A 23,300-nucleotide genomic window follows, 5' to 3' on the forward strand; every position below is an offset into this window, starting at 1 on the left:
TGCAACTCACTTTATTCAATAAATATAAAAAATGCAAATGATTAAATCATTACAAAAATTAAAACAACAGCTCAACTCAAAGAATCTCAGTCAGCTAAGGGGTTCTTTGATAGATGATTCAACACATGCACTTTCAGGCGGCAGCCCTAATTTTCAGCCATCATTTTGTGCTTGATGAAATGAAGAAGACACAAGAACCCTTAAAAAAAAAAAAAAAAAAGCCAATAAACGGTGTACAAAATTAGTGCAAACCCACCATGAATATATATCATGTATTAAATGGAGATACACACAATAAACAGAGAGAATATACCTATACATATTGCATTCAGAAAATAGCCGCACATATTGCATCCTGAAAATACACAAAAAAATGACAGTGATGCTCATATACATGCACACACACACACACACACACACACACGCGCAGATGTACACAGTAATAAGGGCTGGTCAAAGGCTTTAGAGACCAGATAGCCTTTAGTCGCCCCCTGTGTGGTTAACTTGTCTTCCCTGTTCCCTGATCCCTCCGTAGAAGCTGTCAGATGGCCTTAGCGTTACTGGGGAGGTGAAAGGTCACTGATGCAGTCTGGCAAGGCCGTGCGGGGGCCATGTCATTGTTTAAAGGCCACGGTCTGAGCTTCATACCAGACAGGAGGGCAGATACATGCAAGGTTGAGAGGCTGCAGACCCCCAAGGGAGGTCGGGGACGCTCGCTCAGCTTTTATCCCAGTGGCCTGGGTTGAACTGTGGCATTGATCAAAGATGAATCCCCCCCTTCATTCTGCAGATCCTCACGTCTCCAGCATTTACACTTGGTAGTTTTACCACAACTAAGCCAGCACTGTGTTTTACCCAAGGATAACATTTCATTTTGGGGTTTCAAATATCAGGTTAGACTGATGTGGGATTTTGAAGGCTGATGCTGACATTTTCAAAGACTGCTTATTGGCATGGTCTTATCTATGTCGCCTAGTAGAGGCAGTAGAGCAGAATGATTCATGTAAAGTTCAATGTCATTGGGGGCCATATTTGATTCAAGTCGTATTTGGGATTGGGCACAAAATGCAAAAGGCACCAAAGCAGAGGTAAGCAATGGCTGACTCAACCTGTCTTTGGAAAAACAATTAAATAAACTCCAGATTTATCCTTTGACAGAGAAACTAAAAGAAAAATTCAGCCTAACACACATCATCATTATCGTTATCATTATTATTATTATGTTGCTGTTTTTGATGTTTTTGTTATATTTTTGTTATTTCATGGCTAATTATGCAGAAAGGAATCCAGCTGCCTCACTGAGCGATATTCTGAGCACAGCTGCAATAAAATAATAATAATAATAATAATAATACAAAAAAGCTTCTTTGTTGACTCAGTGATTTGCAGCAAAGTTGAACAAGCAAAAGCCTTAAAACAGCCTTAAAGCAACACAGCGGCACCAGAAAGCAATTAACTCCCTGTTTTTAGCTTTTTGAAGCCTGAGCAAATTCTCTCAATTTCTTTCAGAAACATATGAAAAAGGCAAACAACTTGTTCAAAAGGACATGAAATCGATCTGAAAAGATACAAAAAAAAAAAAAAATACAGAAAATGATTTGGAAATTGAAAAAAATTGAAAAAAGGAAAGATGAACACATTTCGTAGGATCAAACAGGGCGTTTCAAAATAAAAGCCTACCCACAGCACCCTAGGATTTAAATTGAACACAACATACTTGACACTCGAAGAGAGTTATTTTATTTTGTTAACAATATACAATTTTTAATAAAAGGTCAAAGTGAGTCCATCACTGTGTTTTTTGTTTTTTTTTTTATGTGGGCTTCAAGGCATGTTACTGAAAATGCATTTAAGAAAAAAGATGTGGGCGTCATCATCTCGGTTACTGAGAAGCTGCCTGTTTTGGAGATGCCAGGTTACTGCAGGACGCTGTGTGGTTCCAGCAGAATGAATACTCTGCTTCAGGCACACAAACTATTTTGCTTCTCAGTACAAGCTCTTTTCTCTTCTGTCTCTCATCCCCACACTCCCATCTAAGTCTTCTTTCCCCTGCGTGTGTGTGTGTGTGTGTGTTTGTGCTGGAGAAGGTCAGGTTTGCTCGCGGTGCCCCAGTGGGAAGGCAGACACATGGCACCTGAAATATGTAACACTATACATTTTATGTCTTATATGAATTTCTGTTAGATGAAAGTCGAGCTTTCAATGGGAGAACCGTACAACAGATTGTTTAGGGGTGCTAGTTTGTGTCTGTATGTGTGTGTGCATGTGCATCAGTGTGTGTCTTTTTCTAATTTGTGTCACTCTGGTTGCATGTTTGCATTGTTTTGTGTGTGATAGAGAGAGAGTAAAAGTGTGGAATCCGCAGCAAGGCTGGGAAATCCTAGCCGCTACAACCCCTCCCTACCCTGTCATACACACACACATGCACAAACAGGCACAAACAGACGGATACACACACTGCACATTATACAGAGAGATATATACTCACTTAATTAAATTTAGACACACTCATGGCTACACACTGACACACACACATACGCGCACACACACACACACACACACACACACACGCACAGGAAGGCAGGCAGACAGCCACTGCAATGCAGGATAGAGCTTCCCCCGGCGTTGTGTGGGAGAAACACCAATCACTGAGCTGTGGGGGTGGACTGGAGATCCCTCACTCTGTTATTTAATAGTCTCTTGCACTCTCTCACTCTCTCTCTCTCACTGTCTTTCTTTATCACTCTCTCTCTGTCTCTTTCTACCTCATTTTCTTCCTCCCTCTCTTCCACCTCTCCCTCTCTTTTTGTTTCTCCTTCGTCTCTGCCTCATCTCTCACTTATCTCCCTCCCCGCTCGGTTCAGTTCAAATCTGCTCTATTTGCATGGCGGGACAGACCGTGCATTGGTGAAGCTATAGTGACAATTAAGATAATGTTATAAATGTTAAGAAAAAAACAAACAGTAATGTCACCCAAATTACTGTATATCAGTATTAAAAAGCAGTGTGTGTTATCAGCAACAGCCTAGTAAACATCCAATATTCTCATAATGAACAATTAAACAATTCTCTTCAGCTGTTCAATTCAGTTGACTGTCATTTCCCGACTGCTCCTGTCTTTACTGAAAATACTGTCAGGCAGACTAGGCTTCTTATAATAATAACGCTCTTTACATCTTTGGTGACACTTGTAGAATATTTCTTTGACACTGAATGAATGAAAGATAAGAAAATAAGTATTTATGTGCATCAACATGCAATGTTTAAAATATTCAGACATTTGCCATAAGACGCTTTAGTCTTCCTAGATTAGCCAGTTGTGTCAAGTGACTAATTAAATAGATGTTTCTCATATCCAGAAAGTGGGTGACATGTTTTATCCACTACACCGTCTTTAGTTCTCAAAACTCAACTTTGCTGGACTCACTCTCACAATTGATATTTTAGATTGTAACTTTACTTTTAGCCATTATTCGTGGGCTACTTACTTAAGACAACATCCTACCTAAACATCCTACCTCTGGTGGTTACACCTCCTGAGACCCAGCGTCCTCATATGGGGACATTACATGTTGGCCTCCCTGCACCATAATATTTATTTCTGCTGAACTTAGACCTTTTGTACACATTCAGGGACACTTCCTCTGCCACCTAGTGGGAATGGAAGCACAATACACAAAAAAGTAAGAATACAAGATGGCGAGATTATCAGCAAAATGCTTCTATGGTCAGTCCCTAAGCAAAAGTGGGCAAGGTACAAAACCTCTTCCAATTTTTTGGTTTAATCTTGTGTATTTATGCTTATTAGTATCTGTTGCTTGAAATGGCATAAAAGTTTGACAAATTTTAGCAATTGTAACTAGCTACGATGCTGCTAAACATGAAGTACTCGTATGAGGACATTGGGACTTTGTTCATGCAAAGGGAACCTGTGTAAAACACTTTGGGAAGATTTTTATTCTTATGCAATTCATTTCCACAGCACATTACTCTGTCAAGAGCAGAAAGACTACTGAATGCAACAGTAGGAGACAACTCTGAGGTGGAACATTTGTCTGATCTTGATAATCATGCAATCGCTGGAGATGCTGATCAGCAAAGTAGTGATGATAGCAATAGTGAACCTGTACAGCAGCGGTCACCAACCCAGTCCTCATGGACCCCCTGTCCTGCAGGTTTTGGTTTCAGCTCTGCTCTTGCACACCTGACCCAATTAAGGCCCACACATGTTCCTGCATGCCCTGTTCAGGTAGATCTGCTTCAACCAATCAGCATGAAGCCCTTAATTGGATCAGCGAATTAAGTCCTGATGCACTCATATGAGGACATCATTTTTGGGAAAGCTACTCACTGTTCAAAGATATTGTTTAGTTTTTTATATTTATTAGGTCCCACTAATCCCAAATAAGTACAAGAAATTAAAAATGCATACCAGTCAAAAGCTTGGGTCTCAGGAGGTTAAGGGAAGCATACCTCTTTGCCCATAATATTCTTGCCATTTCATTTTCTAAAAAAAAAAGATGTTACCAACTGTCTGCAATGGCGTCCAACTCACTCCATTCATCTGTTAGTGTAATCTATACATGGGCAGGATTGGACAGGCTGTATGTTTAAACTTCAGAAGCATCTGCATATCTACTGTATGTGAAAAAGAGACAGAAATAGAGGAAAAAAGAACAGAAATAAAGTGGATGCTTTGGGGGGTGACCAGTGGTGAATGGTACTGTGGTTGTGGCTGTGGTTTTAAACCCTGGTCCTCATTACAGCTCTCATATTCTATGCAACCAGTGAGTTAATTACAGTGAGCTGCATTCACCTGGTGTCCCAGGTGTAATTAAGTCCTTGATTAGATGGCGAGACTCTGACAGCCCGGGCCGAACACTGATTTACAGCAAGACCTGATTCTTATGCAGCATTTCGATGGGATTCCTCATAGGTATGCATAAATATGTGTTATCAGTGTTAGTAGGATTAGTAGTAGTATTGTTTCATTATCCCATTAAGGTTTAAATGCTGTTTTAAAGCCTTTTCTACACTGGCGAGGTTAATATTCTCAGGTAAATTTTGATGTCTTTTATTTATTCGTTTTAAATTGATTTTTTTTTTTTTTTTTTTTTTTTTTTTTTTTTGAGAACCTATCATACCCTGTTTTTCCAGAGAACTGTTTTACATCGCCACATCACTCTGCTTCATCTACTTCATTCACTTTCAGAAGCTCATAACTGGAAGATGCCCATGTATTATTGCAGGCTGCCAAGCACGTCCATGGAGCTGTTGCAGGTTAAGTGTCATTGGCACCTCGACGGTAGAGAAAGGAGCATGTACCTCGTTCACTGCCGCCAACTAGACAATCACAGGCCTGTTTCTCTAAGTAATAGCCCCCACCCCACCTCCCCTCCCCACTGTTGACACCGAGTTGAGCTTTTCTACAGTGTGAGAAGACACTAACTATCTTACCTGCTGGAAGCCAGCCTGCTGTATACCTGTCAGCACTGGAGTGCTCCAGGGCCTGTGCGTTTGCTTGTCAGATCCAATAAGCATTTGTGTGTGTGTGTGTGTGTGTGTGTGTGTGTGTGTGTGTGCGCGCACAGGGAGTTTGCCAAGGAGAGAGAGCGGGTGGAGAAGAGGCAGGAGTTCCTGAAGCTCCGCAGACAGCAGCAGATAGAGAGAGAGTTGACCGGCTACCTGGAGTGGATCTGCAAAGCAGGTCAGAGCCACACACACACTGCTGTCAGTCCAAGCCCTTTTGCTCTGATAGGTTGGCTTGACAGCTACACTCGAGCCACTGAACTGATGCCTTAGCATTTAGGGTGTAAGTAGCAAACTCCAATTACTCTCTTCATTGTAACTGAGCAACTGAAATTTCAGTACCATTTGAAGATAGTTATTATACATTGTTGAAAGGATGTTTTTAGTAAACTGTTATATTAGGTGTTTAAAAAAAAACAGTATAATGTTTTTATTTAAAGAAAAGTATCTGTAATTAACTGTATAAGTCATTTTTAACTTACTTGTCAGTGTGACAAAATAATTCAACATTCAAGTGTTAGTGTGTGTACACGGCGACTCAGCTGATCCCATAGGTTTTCTATGGGATTCAGGTCTGAGAAAGTGCAGGCCACTCCATCTGAGGTACCCCAGTCTCCAGCAGCCGTTCCCTAATGATATGACCTCGATGAGCTGGAGCATCAAACACCTGATGTGAATTTTGCCGTTAAACTCCTTGTTAGAGAACAGCAACTTGTGCAAAAAGTACTGAAACACTGAACAGCTGGACATGTGCATTCAAAAGTTTACAGAAGGTCACATTAAGTTCACCTGTAAAGGTTATAATGCATTTTAGGTTCATCCTGAAATTTCACCCGAAAGCCGAATATCCCTAACTTTTTGTGAGTAGTGTATATATATATATGCTTTCAAAACATGCAGTATTAAGCATGGAAACACTTGAAGCATGAAGTACCCACAGTTTATGGATTCTCCACTGGCACTGAATCAACAGTTGCTATCTGCTATAATTGTAAATGACAACAAACCTGCACAAGTTAACTAACTGTAACATTCAGGAGATAGTTTCAGAATCCAGAATCGTCCCTGTCCAGCACTTAGTGACGATGAGAGGAAGAGAGCACCACTACTGTCCTACAGAACAGCTAAGGGGGCAGAGAAATAATATCACACTTTTCATATGGGTGAACTATCCCTTTAGCATTTGCCAACAAGTCACTCATCCAGGCATGGTGGATGTAACTAATTACATTTACTCACATTACTGTAAATGAGGAGTTTCTTTCTGTGCTTGTACTTTTTTGAGTATTTTTTAAAGTCAGTAATTTTACTTGTACTTTCTACTAGTTTTGTCCTTCACTACATTTTGAATCAGATCCATTACAGAGAACAAATGAACAATGAAAGATTGTGGAACCTTTCACAATAAAACATTCAAGAGGACAAGAGGAATCTGCTTCTACTTTGTTCTACGTTTTGTTGATTCCAGCTTCCCATATGGAAACGAGTTCTGTTCAGACTGGAAAAAAGGAGAAAAATGTCAGTGAGCTGGTCTGACGGTGAGAACCACGTAGACTCAACCATTACATTATGTGCTTTTTCTACACGTGTCATTTGAGTCTACAGGGTCCTCACTTCAGTTTAGCGTAATGGCCCTTTAAAAGAATGTCGTTTTCAGCGTGTTCTCTCCTCCTTTTCTAACTGCATGGAAATGATCACAGCTAACACAGTTACTGTTTTGACAAAGGAACTCAGTCACTTTTAGTTTGAGTTCATTTTAAATGAACTACTTTTTACTTCAGTAGCTTTTTACAGCAGCATTTCTACTTCTACTTAAGTAAAATATCAGCAAAGTAACAGACTTGAGTAGCAATTTGTACCCCTCTTTCCACCACAACCATCCAGCTATAGTATTTTTAGTTTGCGTTAACTAATTTGAAATTGACAAGTTATTAATAACATGAATGGCATGTTTTAAAATTTCAACATAATGTGTAGCAACATGCAATATATATCTGTCCTTGCCTTCTTTTTTTTTTTTTTTTTACATTGCATAACAAAGATCTTATTCAACAGTATGTGGTTTAAAGTGGGCCTAACTAACAAATTAGCTTAATTTCTTCAATCTGCAATTTAACTTTTACTTTGCAAACGGTTCAGCAAACAGTAGAGTGAAAGCTGTAAAAAGGGGAGTCATTTGTCACACTTTGTTACACTGAGATAATATCTAGTGAATTAAATCATAATGAAATGTGGACACCTGGCCCCTTAAGGACCCTTAGGTGTACCAGGGCCCCAATTTGAGAAATGACATGTCAGGCTCTCAACTCAAAAATAATAGTATAATTATTATCATACTTGTAAGTAATCCTGTGCATTAGGCAACTTGTTACAGGCAAACAAACATTACAGTAATAATGTCTGTCTGACCAAGCCATCTGGGTGGAAAACCTGAGAAACTGTTTCAGATGAAAAGCTCAAGTGCCGTCTTAAACTGAATCTGATGTAAGTGCAGTGTGTGTGTGTGACTGGGGAGTGGTGTTTGTGTTTCAGAGGAGGTCATGCTGGCTGAGGAGGACAAGAACGCTGAGGAGAAATCTCCTCTGGACGGAGCGTGGTACAAGCGGAAACACAACAACTCTGGTGAGACCTTCAGTGTTCAAAGATGTTGGAAAAAAGCAGAAATGTATCTGGCATATCCCAAGAAATCAAAATATCAGCAGGTTTCACTGTGTATAATTTTACAAGGAGGCTAAATTATATCTTGGCTACTCACTAGTATTGGCTAAATATGCTGGATTATAGCTGAGTCAGTAAAGCAGAGCTATCTAAGATATGACTCACTGGGAGTACATCCATATAGTCATGTCAGTCATCAGTGACTACGTCAGTTCTGTAAATACATCAGCCAGTTTGCGGTGATGCGTTTTATTGTTTGGATTGTCACCTTAATCAAGCCACCCAAGCCATGGAGAGACAGGTTTGTCTTAAAAAACTCAACTGCAGTCATCTATGGTGGTTTGGGAGTTTTTTTAATCAGAAGCTCAACCCACTTATCCCTATTGTGAGCCAGCAGCATAAGTCCATTCTAGCCTTTCCTTCGTTAAATAAACTCAAGTGCCACCTAGCCTATGCTATGGAAAATATCTATTCAAATAGATAATGATTGTTAGAAGCTGCATCGGCCCCCCTTGGATTTTTTTTTTTTGGAACAGCGGTGGCTTCATCCGATGAAGTATATTTTCATCAGCAGCGATGCTACTGAACGACTGGACAAATGCTATAGGAATAATAATTGTCATTTTGTAATGTTGACATAGACAGCACTGGAGTCATTAAATACAGAGATATAGCAGACACTCACACACACACACACACACTCACACACACAGATATACGCTCATATCAGACAGGGATGGCATATTTGTCATTCATGTAACATATATGCACATCGATTCACATCTATTTCTATGTACACACGTCCAAGTAGTTGTCTCACCCAGTTATGTCAGACCCACCCTCACACAGACATCTTTTTGTCAGCTGCTACATAAGTGTGTGTACAGTATGTGGCTGAGAAAGACTTCACTGTCTGATATAAGTGTATATCTGTGTGTGTGTGTGTGTGTGTGTGTGTGTGTGTACACTCTTATCAGGGCCATGCTGCCTCTCAAATGTAGTCTCACCCAGGGTGACAACCACTATGATTACGGGTGGCAGGGTGGCAGGGTAATGAGATTAGGCCAGAGCAGAGAGTGTGAGTCTCACAGAGTTCAGAGTCAGCGTGGGAGTGTGAGGGCCCTTCACTCCGCTCTGAAGCTCTTCTCAGTTAACAAGAGCCTCAGAGCCCACTGCTGGAATGCTTGCTTTTAGCGTAAAAGAAATATGAATATGGTGCAAATAGCATTTTGTGACTGTTTGTTTCCAATATTTCATTCCATCTCAGAGTAGATAACATTTTGCAAGTTATTAACACAAATGAGCATGAAACCAAGCAGGTAATTGGAAGAACCCAGCCAAACCAAAATCTGGCAGTACATCTTTTCCCTCTGCATTGTGAAAGGCAACATAAGTTCTTGTTAGTCCGCTGTCTTCTTCTCTTGGAAAAGGTGGCAGAGAAAGTGGGTAGAAACAAACATCGTTTTTTCCCCCCTGGTGTGTCTTCCCTGTTGAGGTTGAAAGCAAAAGTTGGGAAACGTTTGTTGCCAAATAGTGACTGTAGGTGTGGTGTGAATGCATCCTAACTCTCTGGATTTGTGCCTCAAATTTCACTGTGTCATCTCCAACTTATAGAAAATGCAGCAGATAGGGTTCTCACCTTTTAAAACTCCTTTTCTTCTTCTTTTATTAATTCTTTGAACCTTCCCTTCATGGTTAACTGTCATGTTTTTGCCTAACTTTGCTAGTCCTCACATTTCATTTGCTTTTGCAGTCAGTTTAATCTGTTTTTACTCCTATGTCAAGCATTTAACTCACAATCTAACAATCTTCAATTCAAGTTATCCACCCAGTAACATTAACAGATGCAGTAGCTCCTAATCTGAGTCACAATCAGATTAGCTGGTAATCCTGCTTCATGTTTTGTATGTTTTTCACATTTTTATTTTGCAGTACTGAAAAGAGCCAAGAAGAGTAAGAATGACCTGATCAACGCAGAGGAAGGCGAGGACCATTTCACCGACATCTCATCTGTTGGTGAGAGCAATACCTGAGTTACAGTATCTGCCATATTTCTACAACTATCTGTACTGCCCAACTGACTTTGTGTATAATATTCACCCCGATATATCATTGTCATGTTAATTTTAATCAGAGTATTATATAATATTGCATTATATTATATGCAAACATGTGCAGTGACAATGGCATCATGCTGTAGTTGAAGTTACTGCCCTCCTTGAATAGCTAGGATTCAGGATCATTAACCACTGTATTGTCAAGATAAATAAATCCACTCGACTATGCAGCATGCTTAGCTAGGTTAACTGTCTCTCAGCATCACAGGAGTCTGCTAGGCAAAATTATTGTTGGCGCACCCTGGTGGCTCAGCTGGTGGAGCGGGCACCATGTATCAAGGCTGTGTCCTTACTCTCTACTCTACCACTCTACTCTACTATAGCTATCAAGTAAAGTAGAAATACCTCAAAAATAATCTTTAAAAAAAAGTTTTGTTAGCATTACCAAAATTCAAGTGTTCTGTTTTTGACTGTTACATGCAGCACTATGATGAATCAGTGACCTGGCAACGCGCTTTGCCCGTCCATGTGGTATTTTCATGCTTGCACACAAGCCTTGGGGCAAGGGTGAGAGAGGGTCCACACCAAAATGGGAGGCTGATTTAAATAAGGGAGCACATGGCAGGATGTTGTGATTTCGGTAAAAGCTAAGTTATTGCGATAAGAGCCCTGACTTTTCAGATGACACATTACGCACAGTAAGGCAGAGAGGCTGAGCTGAATATGGTGATGGTACACAGGGCTAACTTGATGCCAACGCACAGCAGGAGAAGGACCAGTTGGGGGAGGTGTAGCTATGGATTCCATGTTCTTAATTGCATTAGTTCCATTCATCATTCATTACTTTATTTAAAAAAAATCAATAATGAATTACATGTCTACTTGATTTATTCATGTATTCTTCTGACATTATGAATTCCGTCACACTAATGGTTCATCTCCAGTCAGCCTCTAATATGTTCCTCTATACCCAGTCCCTTTATGCTTAGTGCACATAGCAAGAGGGAGTTTGGATATACCCTAACTGATCATGCACTAGGATACAGCACATAGCACTCGTGCTTGAGATTGTGGAATTAAAATAGGGCTCCATATCTATCAGGCATGAGGCAAAACTTCTTTGTGAGCTCAATGTAGCTGCAACTAAGATCTCTGCCATCAAATATGTCTTTTGTCACACAGAGATTAGCAACCGCATTTACAAATATGAATTGTGATTTGAACACTGGTTGAGCATGCAGCACTTTAGCTGTGTATTCCATAAGAAGTGGAGTACACTGATAAACTACATCAGTGTAAGAATATGTAGGGTGTGCTCCGGTCTATCTCTGACATGGCAACACTCACCTTGATTTTACCATTAGCTCAAATTTATGTTATTCCTATTTATATTATCAGTTGACATAATGACTTTGGTATTTCTAAATAAGTGTCAACCAGTGACAGTAACCAACCAGTAAGCAAGGCAGGTTGGTATAATACTGAATAATGAAAAAAAACAAAAACAACAAAATGGAAAGATGTCAAAAACTGCAATATATTAAAACCTCAGTTTTCAGTCCATTTAGACAAACATAAAATTGATATTTCAGACTTCTCATAATTTTTTTGTTTGTTTCAACAAATGGAAATTGACATTCTGTTTTGAGACACTATACAAGCGTAATTTCCTTTTCAACAGTATTCCATAGGTTGGTTGGCTGGAGTTGCTTTTTATTGGCTGAAAAACCTCCACCTAAACTCTCCCATAACTCTTTGCACAAGTTCAAATGAATGCAGTCTATCGTGTGATCCTCTGTTTTGGTTGCAGTAATTAAAAAAAATAAAAAATAAATAATAATAATAATAATAATAATAATAATAATCAGATGATGGGGCAAAAACTGATTTTTGAATACTGCACAAATTTCCATTTTTGTATTAAAACATTAAACTGCTTAGCTTCATGGACTGGCTGTTTTAATAAAGTCTCACAGTGCTGTGTGTCTACGGTCCAGCCCCATCGCTGGTTATTATTCAAGCCCAATAACACAGGCACTGCTGCACATTGATCAAGATGAAACATGGGGGGTTGGCCCTCAAGAAGAATGTTCAATGGAAAGATTAAGAAAAAAAGAGTTTTAGATCGATAGACATGGAGGGGTCAGAGAGAGGTAGGTGGATAGATACCCCCCCCCCCCCCCCCAAAAAAAAGAAAGATACTTCAGATATGCTAGCAGAACTTTAAGACCCCATGAGAATATTACACTGATACCATTAGAGAAAAATATCATGCTATTAAGTATGAAGGTCACGATAAACACACTATTGACTCCCATAGACACACTCTCAGTAATAAGAATGGAAATATTACAGGGAACTCATAGATTTAAAATACGCTAAAGCACTATAAGATCACTATGAGCTCACTTCTGTGTTAACAACTCACTATAAAATCATCAAAGACACAGTTTAAACCCCCTTATAGAATTATAGGAATTATTATAGGGTTATAGTTTTTTTTTTTTTTTTTTTATCAATACATACATCCATTGAGATAGAGGCTGAGGAAGATAGGGATAAACAGAGAGAGACTGTGTGTTAGTGTGGGCTATCAGGTTGTAGGAGTCAGATGTCTAGATTAAAATAGAAAAGGAAATGATTAGCCCACTAGTCTTCCTGCGCCAGTAATGAAATGCTAATAGAACGATTTTTCCCCTTTCCTTTTTTTGTCCAGTCCCCACTTGACATTTGGGCTTAATTTAAGTTACAGAAGGCTTAATATGGTGCAGGCTGGGGTGTGGGTGTGGGTGGGGGGGGTCCTGTACTGTGCTCTAATGGTTCCAAGGACTTCACTTTGGCTCTGACACAGACAAAGCTCATCAGAGTATGAGAAACCTTCTGTTCAGAATTTATAAGTTAATTATATTACATTCATCCTATTTGTCCTGCAGCCGCCGTTCTTTCTAGATTTTTTTTTTTTTTTTTTTTTTTTTTTTTAAATTCTGTGCCATCATAATTCACCTTGAGAAATATACATCCCTATAAGCTGGGCCATGTGGCAAGTAGATTTAATGATAATCATAATCATAAACCTAATGCAAGTACATTAGGTGAAGCTTTATTGATCCTTGAGGGGAAATTTGGTTGTTGCACAAATAGGAATAGTAAAGACAAACAGAGTAAGAGTATAACAAGGGGTGTATTAAACATAACACCAGGCAATTATTGCACCTCGAACTGAATTATAGGAAATATTCACATGATCACACCACATAATAACAGCCTCAAGACTGGAAAAAATAGCATTTTGATTTATGCTCAGATAATATTACCCCCACAGTACTGATTTAAAAGGCCCATAATGTAATACTTTAGTACTAATACTAATACTTTCACAGGGTGTTGTCTACAGGCCATTAAAGTTTTAAAATGGCTTTAATTCAATTTTGCAAATATTAGTCCTTAAAGGTCATTAAATTGTATTAAATTTTAACTTATGAGGTCTTCATTTCAACATAACAGTTCATGGGCCCTATCTTGCATCAGAGTCCCTAAACCCATTATTTGGGGATTTAGCATTGCGTAAGAGGCGTTCCCCCGCAAAAGTTGCTATCTTGCACACCTGCCATTATCCCTAAAACACTTGCACTACCCGTTACATTATGCATAGGTGTGGTTTGGGCATTACACCAGTTAAACCAATCAGTGTTCCAGGTGCCATTGCCTTTAAGGGCAGGCTGCACTATCCCAAATCAGCAAACCAAAACCCGTGATGGAGAGTGGAAGGTCTCGATTTAGTACTATCTCTGCCATTTTGTCAGGGGTTCAACTGAGGCTAAAGCAAGGTGGCTTTTTATAGGTGAGTTAATTGGGGAGGTGGAGCCGCATGTGCACGTCCACATGTGTCCAAGTGGACGCGCATTGAAGCCGCCTGGGCGCGCTCTTGTAAAAGCCCAAATGGGATAGCGGGTGGTTCTAAGGACCCGCTATCCGCTTTCCCTAACGTGTGGTCAAGATAGCAATTGGAGGGAAAGCGCATAAACACGCCCACGGACACACCTCCAGGCACAAATAACGGAGTCGGCATAATGGATAGCGGGTAGTGTGGCCACAAGATACCGTTTAGGGATAGTGAAAGCTGCTAAATGCTTATATTAGAGTTAAATCTTCTGACCCTAACACTGCCTTTATACCAACCTGCTACACCTACCTGTCAGGAAAATGGCTATTTTACATTAACTCAACCCACTTTATATTACCAACAGAGAGAAATCTAAGAAAGTCCTCATACTATAAATATCCAAACTTAACAACAGCTCCTAGAGTCATCAAGGTAATAACTTTCTATATTCCTTCATAAAACTGACCTCTGCATTTAAGCCAAAATTTATCTGAAAAAGGTCTTATGAAGCATTTAGATTAACTCTCGGCTACCTGTAGACACCCTGTTCAAGTGGTTGGAGATTTTGCTGGAGATGTGATCAGTGTAACTTTCAGCCCCAGGCATCAGAAGCCTCCACTCATACACCTCAGAACATGTGGGTGATGGTTGTCGAGGTATTTAGGATCTGCTTCCAATCTTCTCTGCAGCACATGGCATAGCACAATGCCATCTTCTTCATGTCAACTCGCCCTTCATCACATTTCATTTCAGCCGTGTGGAAAAGCTTGGATCTGGCCTCCAGCACCTGCAAAACATCAAAGATGTGTTTCAGACATTGAAAACCAATACATATTAAATGGGACACTCAGTGTACTTTTGATGTTTTATTAATTGGCAAACTTGTCATATCATCATAGTGACAATTTCCATTTGATCCATTTTGGCCACATAACACTGGGAATGGGAAATGCAAATTAAAGTAATTTGCATCTGCTGTTTCAATTTTACATCCAAACCCAGCTGAACTTGACAGTTTCATGAGGTCAGCTTGTGAAAACCGAGCAGAACATATTAATTTATGTGATTGATAGATTATTACTTTTGATGATGTCAGGCTGGGGTAACTGAGGGAAAAAACTTGGCACTGCCTAAGTGTGGGGCGAGTTAATGCTGTGGAAACAGAAAACAATGAATTATTAGAATGTTTTAATCACTGAGATGAATAATACAGTTGAGAGTCTGTTTCCATTACAGGCTTTATGCTTACAGTTCAGTCACAAAAAAATTGCATTATCTTTGTACACAAAGATGGCCAAGCTGAAATTGAGTTTAAGTTTGGTTGAAGACAACAATTTGCTCATCTGAGGTTCACTTTCTGTGAAGTGCCTCCATGCTGCGCTCCCTGAATATTTTCAACTTTCTCATCAAGACTGCAATTTGTCGTCAGCCAACTGCAATCATTGTTCTAGTTCTCAAGCCCCATCTGTGTCATGAGAGGGAGACCTTTCCAGCTATGACTTTGTTGATTTAGTTGTGCTTTTGTGGATGAAAACACCACTGCTTCTCAACCAGATGTGACGGATGCACCCTTATAGATGAACTAAATGAGTGATACCTATAAAGTTAATGGAGTAATACTTTAAAAGTCCATACCAATGATTTTGCATGTGTAGTGTAATAGTGTAGTGTAATATCTACAAAATGTATTCACTTTAAATATAAATTGTCCATAAGGTTGGAACCAGGGCCTCAGTAATTTATGTTAAGTTAGTTGCTAATGGTAAATTTCAACACATTGAAAGTGTGTGGTTGTTATTAGCAGATCACCGTGGCAGAAAACTACTACCACTGGATGTGCATATTATGGGTCTTGCTTCCAAATTTTGACCCCTACCTGATCTGGACAACACAACCATTACTCTAATATTAACCATTAACCTCATCCCTGTGGATACTTTGTCCAAAATGGGGAGGTCTGCAAATTGAGTTGGCACATCCTGAATACTAAATGCATGCCCAAGGGGTGCATTTAGTATTTTCCAATACTGATGGTCATTTACTGCTGTTAACACCCAATCAACATAGACTTCAGGGGAAACTGCTGAGCTGTTTTTTAACCCAAGGTTTCTCAATTTTTATGCTAAAACTAGTAAAGAGAAAGGGGCCTTGCTTTGGCTCCCCACCTTATCTTTCTAGGCCTTTCTCAGCTTTTAGATCTTTGTGACTTTGAAATGCTTTGACAGGTGACTTGAAATATGTAGACACCTGTAGAGAATGTGCAAACAAGGGGTGCTCTTTTGAATATCAGGGGTGTTTTGTAGAAAACATAAAAATGCCTAACTGACTCTGATCTGAGAATGGTAAAATGCATTCATTTATTTTGTTAATGCATCTTGCAAGGTTAAAAACACAGCAATGAGTTGTACCATGACTACTTTTAGATACTAAAGATAAAGACAGTGGTGTTCTAATGGGATGCCATACAATTTCAAATTGGGTCATTTAAATGAACACAAATTTTGGGGAAATTGTCCTGGTGGTCAGCTTAGCTGATATGTGAGAAGAATTAAAGACCAAACTCATTTACATGTCCCCTGTGGATCATAGCTTGAGTTTTCCACACTCCATGCAAATGCTTTCATTTGGAAACTGCAGGAGCCACACATCCACTCAGCATAGTGCATACTAAAGTCTTAGCACTGAGCACTGGAGCCAACATCTACCTGGGACATAGAGGTGATTTTGGTATCTACAGTATGTTCTCATCACTTAAAGGTATGTTACATAAAAATGCATTGAAGTGAAGACCCTTTCGACTTTACTGACAAAAAACATGGAATAAGCATGGAATTTGATGGTTGAGTCTACTTTGGTCTCATCATAATGAGGACCCATAATGAGGACTCAACTGAAAAAAACACTTAAATACTGAGACTTCTTGGTCGACTCTACATGGTTCTTGTTATTGTCCTGATTCACTGGTAAATTGCGGGTTTATTTCATGTTTTTGTGGTTGGGTCTAAACAGTGCTAATGTCAATCAACCCTCAGTTTGCACAGTGCACCTTTAAGAGGTAAGCTGACCAATGAGACAGTCCCTTAAAACTTTGTTTGTACCCTTGACATTAGAATGTGCTTCAGCGCTTGGACTCTGTAACTTTATCGGCATTTTGTGCATTTTGACCCAACTGCCCCCCCAGGATCACCGTTTGCCCGGGCCAGTGTGAAGAGCAGCAAAAACGAGAGCTCATCTTACTTCAGGAGGAAAGAGAAGAGGATTCGCTTCACCATCCGCCGCCTGGTCAAAGCCCAGAGCTTCTACTGGACAGTGCTGTGTCTAGTCGGACTAAATACACTGTGTGTTGCCATTGTACACTACGACCAGCCTGAGTGGCTCACCTATGCACTATGTGAGTATATTTTGTGTAATAAGGCATACTGTGCTGTATAATTATTAGTATTTCAACTGATATGGAGTATTGAAGGTCAGAACAATATTAATGTTTTTGAATTGAAGCTGCAGATTGCCATTCTTTTGTGCCAATATTCCATATCTTTAATATGAACATTTTCACACCCCAAAATTCTAGAAAAATACAGATATTTAGCGTTTGTCTCAGACTTGTATACTTGTCAGGGGGTTTACGCCTCTAAAACATAATCTAGACAACCATGGACACTAACACTCTCCACTGAAAACCAGACTAATGACACTGTTTTAAATTGAGTAAAATCCTCCCATGGCACTATGGAATGATGTCTGTGAAACGGAGACAGTTTTCACACATTGATCTGTGTGTTTTCTCATTTTTCCTGGTCAGACCTGGCAGAGTTTGTGTTCTTAGGCTTATTTCTGACCGAAATGTCCATGAAAATGTATGGCCTCGGACCCAGGAGCTATTTCCACTCCTCATTCAACTGTTTTGACTTTGGGGTGAGTCGTCATTTTCAACTGCTTTTGCATCAGTTTTTGTGAAGCACATTGTGGTGCTGTTGATATGAGGTATGCCGGACAGGTAAAATTTGACTTGACTTTAGTAATACATAAGAATTAACTGTGCAGTTTTGTAAAATAAAAAAATGAAAGAATTGAGTTTGATCATTTCGAACTTATTTGATCGATTAGGAGTTTTTCATAAAAGTCCAAGATTGTCATCACGACAGTTTTTATACAGTTCTTGCACTTAATTTTACATGTTGTGATTTTTTTTGCTACTTACTGGCTCAAAAGGCTGACAAAATCCTCAAACCAAGAAAAAAAAAATGGAAATGCAAAACATGCAGGCACAATAAATTCAGAACACTGTGTTTGCAGGTGATTATCGGCAGTATTTTCGAGGTGATCTGGGCGGCCATTAAACCCGGGGCCTCATTTGGGATCAGCGTCCTGAGGGCTCTGCGACTGCTCAGGATTTTCAAAGTCACCAAGTGAGTGATCTGTCATATCAAAGCACAGAATACATCTGTGCACTGGGAACAGTGGTCTTGCAGTGGTATTTATGTATATATTTATATGTGTGTGTGTGTGTGTGTGTGTGTGTGTGTGTGTGTGTAGGTACTGGAACTCGTTGAGGAACCTGGTGGTGTCCCTGCTGAACTCCATGAAGTCTATCATCAGCCTTCTCTTCCTCCTCTTCCTCTTCATTGTGGTCTTTGCTCTGCTGGGTATGCAGCTGTTTGGTGGCCAGTGAGTACTTCTTTTTATCTCTAACTTCTGTGGAGAAGTACAACTAAAGCACATCAAGTGAATAGTTAATAGTATAGTTAGTGAAGTGAATAGTTAATAGCTAATAGTTTAATTTTTGTAAATTTCCATTCCTGCTGCCCCTTTTCCAAACAATCTGACATGCCAGGCAACACGCCTGGCATGTCACTTCACATTTCCTCTGGAACATTCTGAAACCGTCTGCTCTTGTTGCAAATCTTTGATCCAAAGTGGACCTAAAACCTGGATTCTTATAATTCAAAGAGTACAATCCAAAACATTTACAGAATTAAACAGATCTCACAGGCTCTTGAAACAAATGCACATTCCCTGTCCTCTTTCTCAGTTTGTGCACTAATGAGATACAGACTGAAGAAAAGCTACCATGGTCTCGTGGCAGCCACAGGACAAATTCAGTTGCAGTTCAGATCCCCTCTATCTGCATCCCTCACATGGTGGGGAGATGTAATTAGGTCCCAGCAGATAGACAGAGAGCAATACAAAATGCCAGCATTAGCACAACGCATCCATTTGAGGAGAATAAACACTCTGAGATCAGCCATAAGGTCACAGACTATGCAGTCAGAGCACTAAAATGTACTGGGATCATATTGTACTGTCTGCATCAGCCCCTGGAGAGGCTGATATGCTTCTTTATGTTCTAGTAGTTGGAGGAGCAAATGTGACTCTTGTAGCTTGGGATTAGCTTGATTATATTCAAAGAAATTCTTTGTTTTCTCCCTGCAGGTTTAATTTCGAGGATGAAACGCCAACAACCAACTTTGACACATTTCCAGCAGCGATTCTCACTGTTTTCCAGGTAAAGGTCAACGTTGTCATGCTTTTTCCTTGTTTTAACAGAACACTACTCGCACTGCTTGACTTAACTCACCAACCTCCTCATGTTTCCCTGCAGATTCTAACAGGGGAGGACTGGAACGCAGTGATGTACCATGGGATTGAATCACAGGGAGGCGTTCATGGAGGCATGTTCTCCTCTGTTTACTTCATCGTTCTCACTCTGTTTGGAAACTGTATCCTGCTTTATTGATTGGAATCGATTAACCTTTGTGGCTGTCAGGCAGCATGACCGCATTCCACATGCCATACTGAAGTGATTTATCATAGATTTGAAAATGGGAACGAGGACAGCCGCAAGTGTAAATATTGATTCTGTATTTATCGATTCATCGATCTTTTCCTGAGACCCTAAATAACCAGATACACTCCTCAATGTCTTCTTGGCCATTGCTGTTGATAACCTTGCAAATGCCCAGGAGCTCACTAAGGTACAGTTTTGTTTTTTTATACCTAATGATATCCTGACTTTGTAAGGGTCTCTCCAGAAGGTGGTAGGAGTAGCAGTGTATTATGTAGAGCATCCATAAAAGTCCCTTAGCTTAGATCAATGCCACACACGGAATTCCATCCCTTTTCTTTATGTTGGTCGGGATATACAGCGCCTTGGTCTTTGTTGGGGTGGGGCTGCTTTAGTGTGACTGATGTACGGCGGGATCAGTTACTCAAGGTAATGAACCAGCCCGATCTTTTGTAGAATTTGCTGTAATATTTCACTATTGGAGAAGTGCCTTTCTGCTTATGCACCTGTGAGCAACTTGGTTGGTGGATTGCTCTGTTCTGACTGATTTTGGGAAGCACAAAGGCTCTAATTGCCATAGATGCAAGGCATCTGATTGCTTTAATTGCACTTGTCAAGTATTATTGTGCAAGAGACAGAATCACATAAGAGAGTAAACAAGGAAGCAATGAAAGCATGGCTTTGACCAACTTTTCTCAACCTAAAAGGTTGTTGACGGTCCACACATAAGCCAGCTTTCCCTGGTCACTGGTCAATAAATGAAAATAACATCCTGTTGATTGTGTTGCTTACAGTTTCCCCTTTTCAACCAACAAAGTTCTGTTTCTTGAACCAGTTCTGCTCAGGATTCTTGGCACCAAGGTGTTAGCTAGTGAACCAACCCGCATTTACACCAGTTTGGAGTGGAACCACTTCAGTTAAGGTAGCCACTGACTCTAGCATCACTGTGTCAGAATTCAGCCCCAGTCTGCTGGTTTGCTGGTCTATGACCCAGCATGCAGTCCAGGAGCTCATAATGCTCCACCATATTACCCTCTTCAGTCTCTTGGAGTCTCTTTACTCCTTCAATGTTTTGCACTTGTTGATAATTTGATCCTAAAGCATAGCCTTCACCAGCTCTTCAGCAGTTTTGAGAAACATTCTTGTACTCCTTTCCATCTTTTCCTGAAATTGAAGAGCTGTCCAAACTGAAAACCAGTTTTGTTTCGTCAAAGGCGCTTTGATTTCTCTGTTGTCTCCATGTTTCCTTGTAGTGCAATACACGCCCACTGTTGTTATGGTTCCCAATTCAGTGCCTACTATTTTTTGGCATTTCTGCCTTTTTCAATAGTGATAGTAGAGAGGGACAGTAAAAGCAAGAACGAGAGAGGGAATGACATACAGCAAAGGGCTTGGCTCAGAATCAAACCTGACATAGCCTTGATATGTGATATGCACTCTACCAGCTGAGTCATCAGGGCACCCCCCTGAACCAATTTATTTTTGGTCAAAATGCTCAGAATGGTTCAAAATTAGGTTTCCAAACCAGAACAGAGCCAGCTCCTTGTTGGTTGAGAGGGCCCAACCATGGAAGCACGGATGTGTTGGATAAAGATCCCCATGTTATTTTAAGAGACCACCAACTTGTAAAGGGGTTTATGTATGTATGTATGCATGTATGTATGTACAACTTTGCACACAATGTCCAGGATGAAGAGGAGCAGGAGGAGGCCATTAATAAGAAGCTTGCCCTGCAGAAGGCCAAGGAGGTAAAGGAAGTCAGCCCCATGTCGGCCGCTAACATTTCTATCACAGCGTAAGTCACAAAGCCCATCCTGATCTTTTTCTGGTTTTCAGACGCCTCCACGTCTTTCTTTTTCTGACTCACATGCACACCCACATAAAGAGACATGGAGGACATACAGGTACTTACAGCTAACTTGCTTATCTCTTTCTACACCAGTTATCATGTGAATGTTGTTATTTGTGTCATACTTTTACAAAACTGAGTTGCAAGGTGCTCAAATTATTCAAAAAAAGTGAGCAATCAGCAATCATTTTAGAACAATAAATACATTTTTTCTATTATCAAATTTATTAGAAGAATAAAATGTGAAAGTGCTAATGCACAAAATAATTAAAGTAAAATATATATATAAACTATAGATATTCCAATAAAAACAAGTTTTAGTTCTTGCCATTTTACAATTTTCTGTTTACTGCCTAGACAGCCTAAATATGTACCATTTCATCATGCCTGCATCCACTGGACTGTTTCCCATTTATTTTTAGTTGTTGACACAAAAACATAACGTTGACTGAACCTGTCGAAGCAAATGGCCCAGTGAAAGTTGATTTCAAACTCCTTGCCCATATTCTTTTCCCTCCATTTTTAAATCAGATCCCCATTTCCTGTCTCCTGAGGGGCTGCTCCAGGAGCACACCTCACTGTGGCAAAGTGCAATTACATGTCTCTTTTGTCAAACAAACAAACATTTCTAGTTATATATTCAGAGTTGCCACAGCACAAGACAGCACTGGGGTTGGAGACATCATTCAGTCCCTACAGCCACCATGCCACTTTTATAATTTTATGTACGTGTCAACTGCAAATAAGAGATGAAACAGTTATAACTGAATTTACATTGTTGCAAACTAGAATGTGTGAATTTAAAAAATGCTGAAGGGAAACAGTAAAATTTGATCAATCAAATATCCTTAGTATTGCAAAAACCTTTACCCTCGTTTGAAGCAGGATTTTTTTATTTTTTATTATTTATTATTTATGTATGTATGTATGCATGTATTGATTAATTTATTTTACATTTTTTTTGGTCTGCTGCCACAGTCCCACAGACAATGACGTATCGTTAAATATAATTAAAATATATCTCATCAGTTTGATTTTGTTCTTATATTACAAACTGCTGCCAAGTTATTTTTAAAGCAGTTGGATTTCTGCTGAAAAGGATGTGCGTCTTGTGTTTAATTTTTATTTATTGATTTATTTATTTATAGTGCATTTTATATATATGTGTGTGTGTGTGTGTGTGTGTGTGTGTGTTTGCAACATTAAAAGATTTTTTCAATCAAAATTTACGATATCTTCAAGGTTTTACAGTCCAATACCTCATAATTTACAAAAAACTTAAGACACCCAACTACTGAACTGACGTCTTCAGTCAGTATATAAATTACTACTGTATGTTGAAATCATTTCCATTAGCTTATTTTGCTGATCGTACTTATTTAATGAGGTAGCTTCACTGAGACTGAACATGAGATTTTCCTCTTGATTCAAGACTGACCTGGCCAAGACATGTGTCAGCAGCAACATACAATGTACTGTAAGAGACATTGTTTTCATCTTTCCTTGCTGCCTAAACAGATCCTGTGCTGAATCCTGTAC

General features: G+C 39.6%; 1 protein-coding gene across 1 annotated transcript in view; it reads left to right on the plus strand.

The window, feature by feature from the left end:
• The window catches only part of cacna1ba (calcium channel, voltage-dependent, N type, alpha 1B subunit, a), a 150,698-nt gene that overhangs the window by 66,378 nt on the left and 61,020 nt on the right, over nt 1-23,300 (plus strand). The window contains exons 8-18 of the mRNA XM_030059364.1: nt 5,592-5,707; nt 8,062-8,151; nt 10,120-10,201; nt 17,298-17,518; nt 17,930-18,042; nt 18,424-18,536; nt 18,664-18,795; nt 19,561-19,633; nt 19,730-19,847; nt 20,035-20,102; nt 21,601-21,707. Of these exons, the coding sequence (XP_029915224.1) occupies nt 5,592-5,707; nt 8,062-8,151; nt 10,120-10,201; nt 17,298-17,518; nt 17,930-18,042; nt 18,424-18,536; nt 18,664-18,795; nt 19,561-19,633; nt 19,730-19,847; nt 20,035-20,102; nt 21,601-21,707 (1,233 nt within the window). The remainder of the gene's footprint in view (nt 1-5,591; nt 5,708-8,061; nt 8,152-10,119; nt 10,202-17,297; nt 17,519-17,929; nt 18,043-18,423; nt 18,537-18,663; nt 18,796-19,560; nt 19,634-19,729; nt 19,848-20,034; nt 20,103-21,600; nt 21,708-23,300) is intronic.

This window comes from Myripristis murdjan, chromosome 9 (genome assembly GCF_902150065.1).
Source record: "Myripristis murdjan chromosome 9, fMyrMur1.1, whole genome shotgun sequence".
Taxonomy (NCBI): Eukaryota; Metazoa; Chordata; class Actinopteri; order Holocentriformes; family Holocentridae; genus Myripristis; species Myripristis murdjan.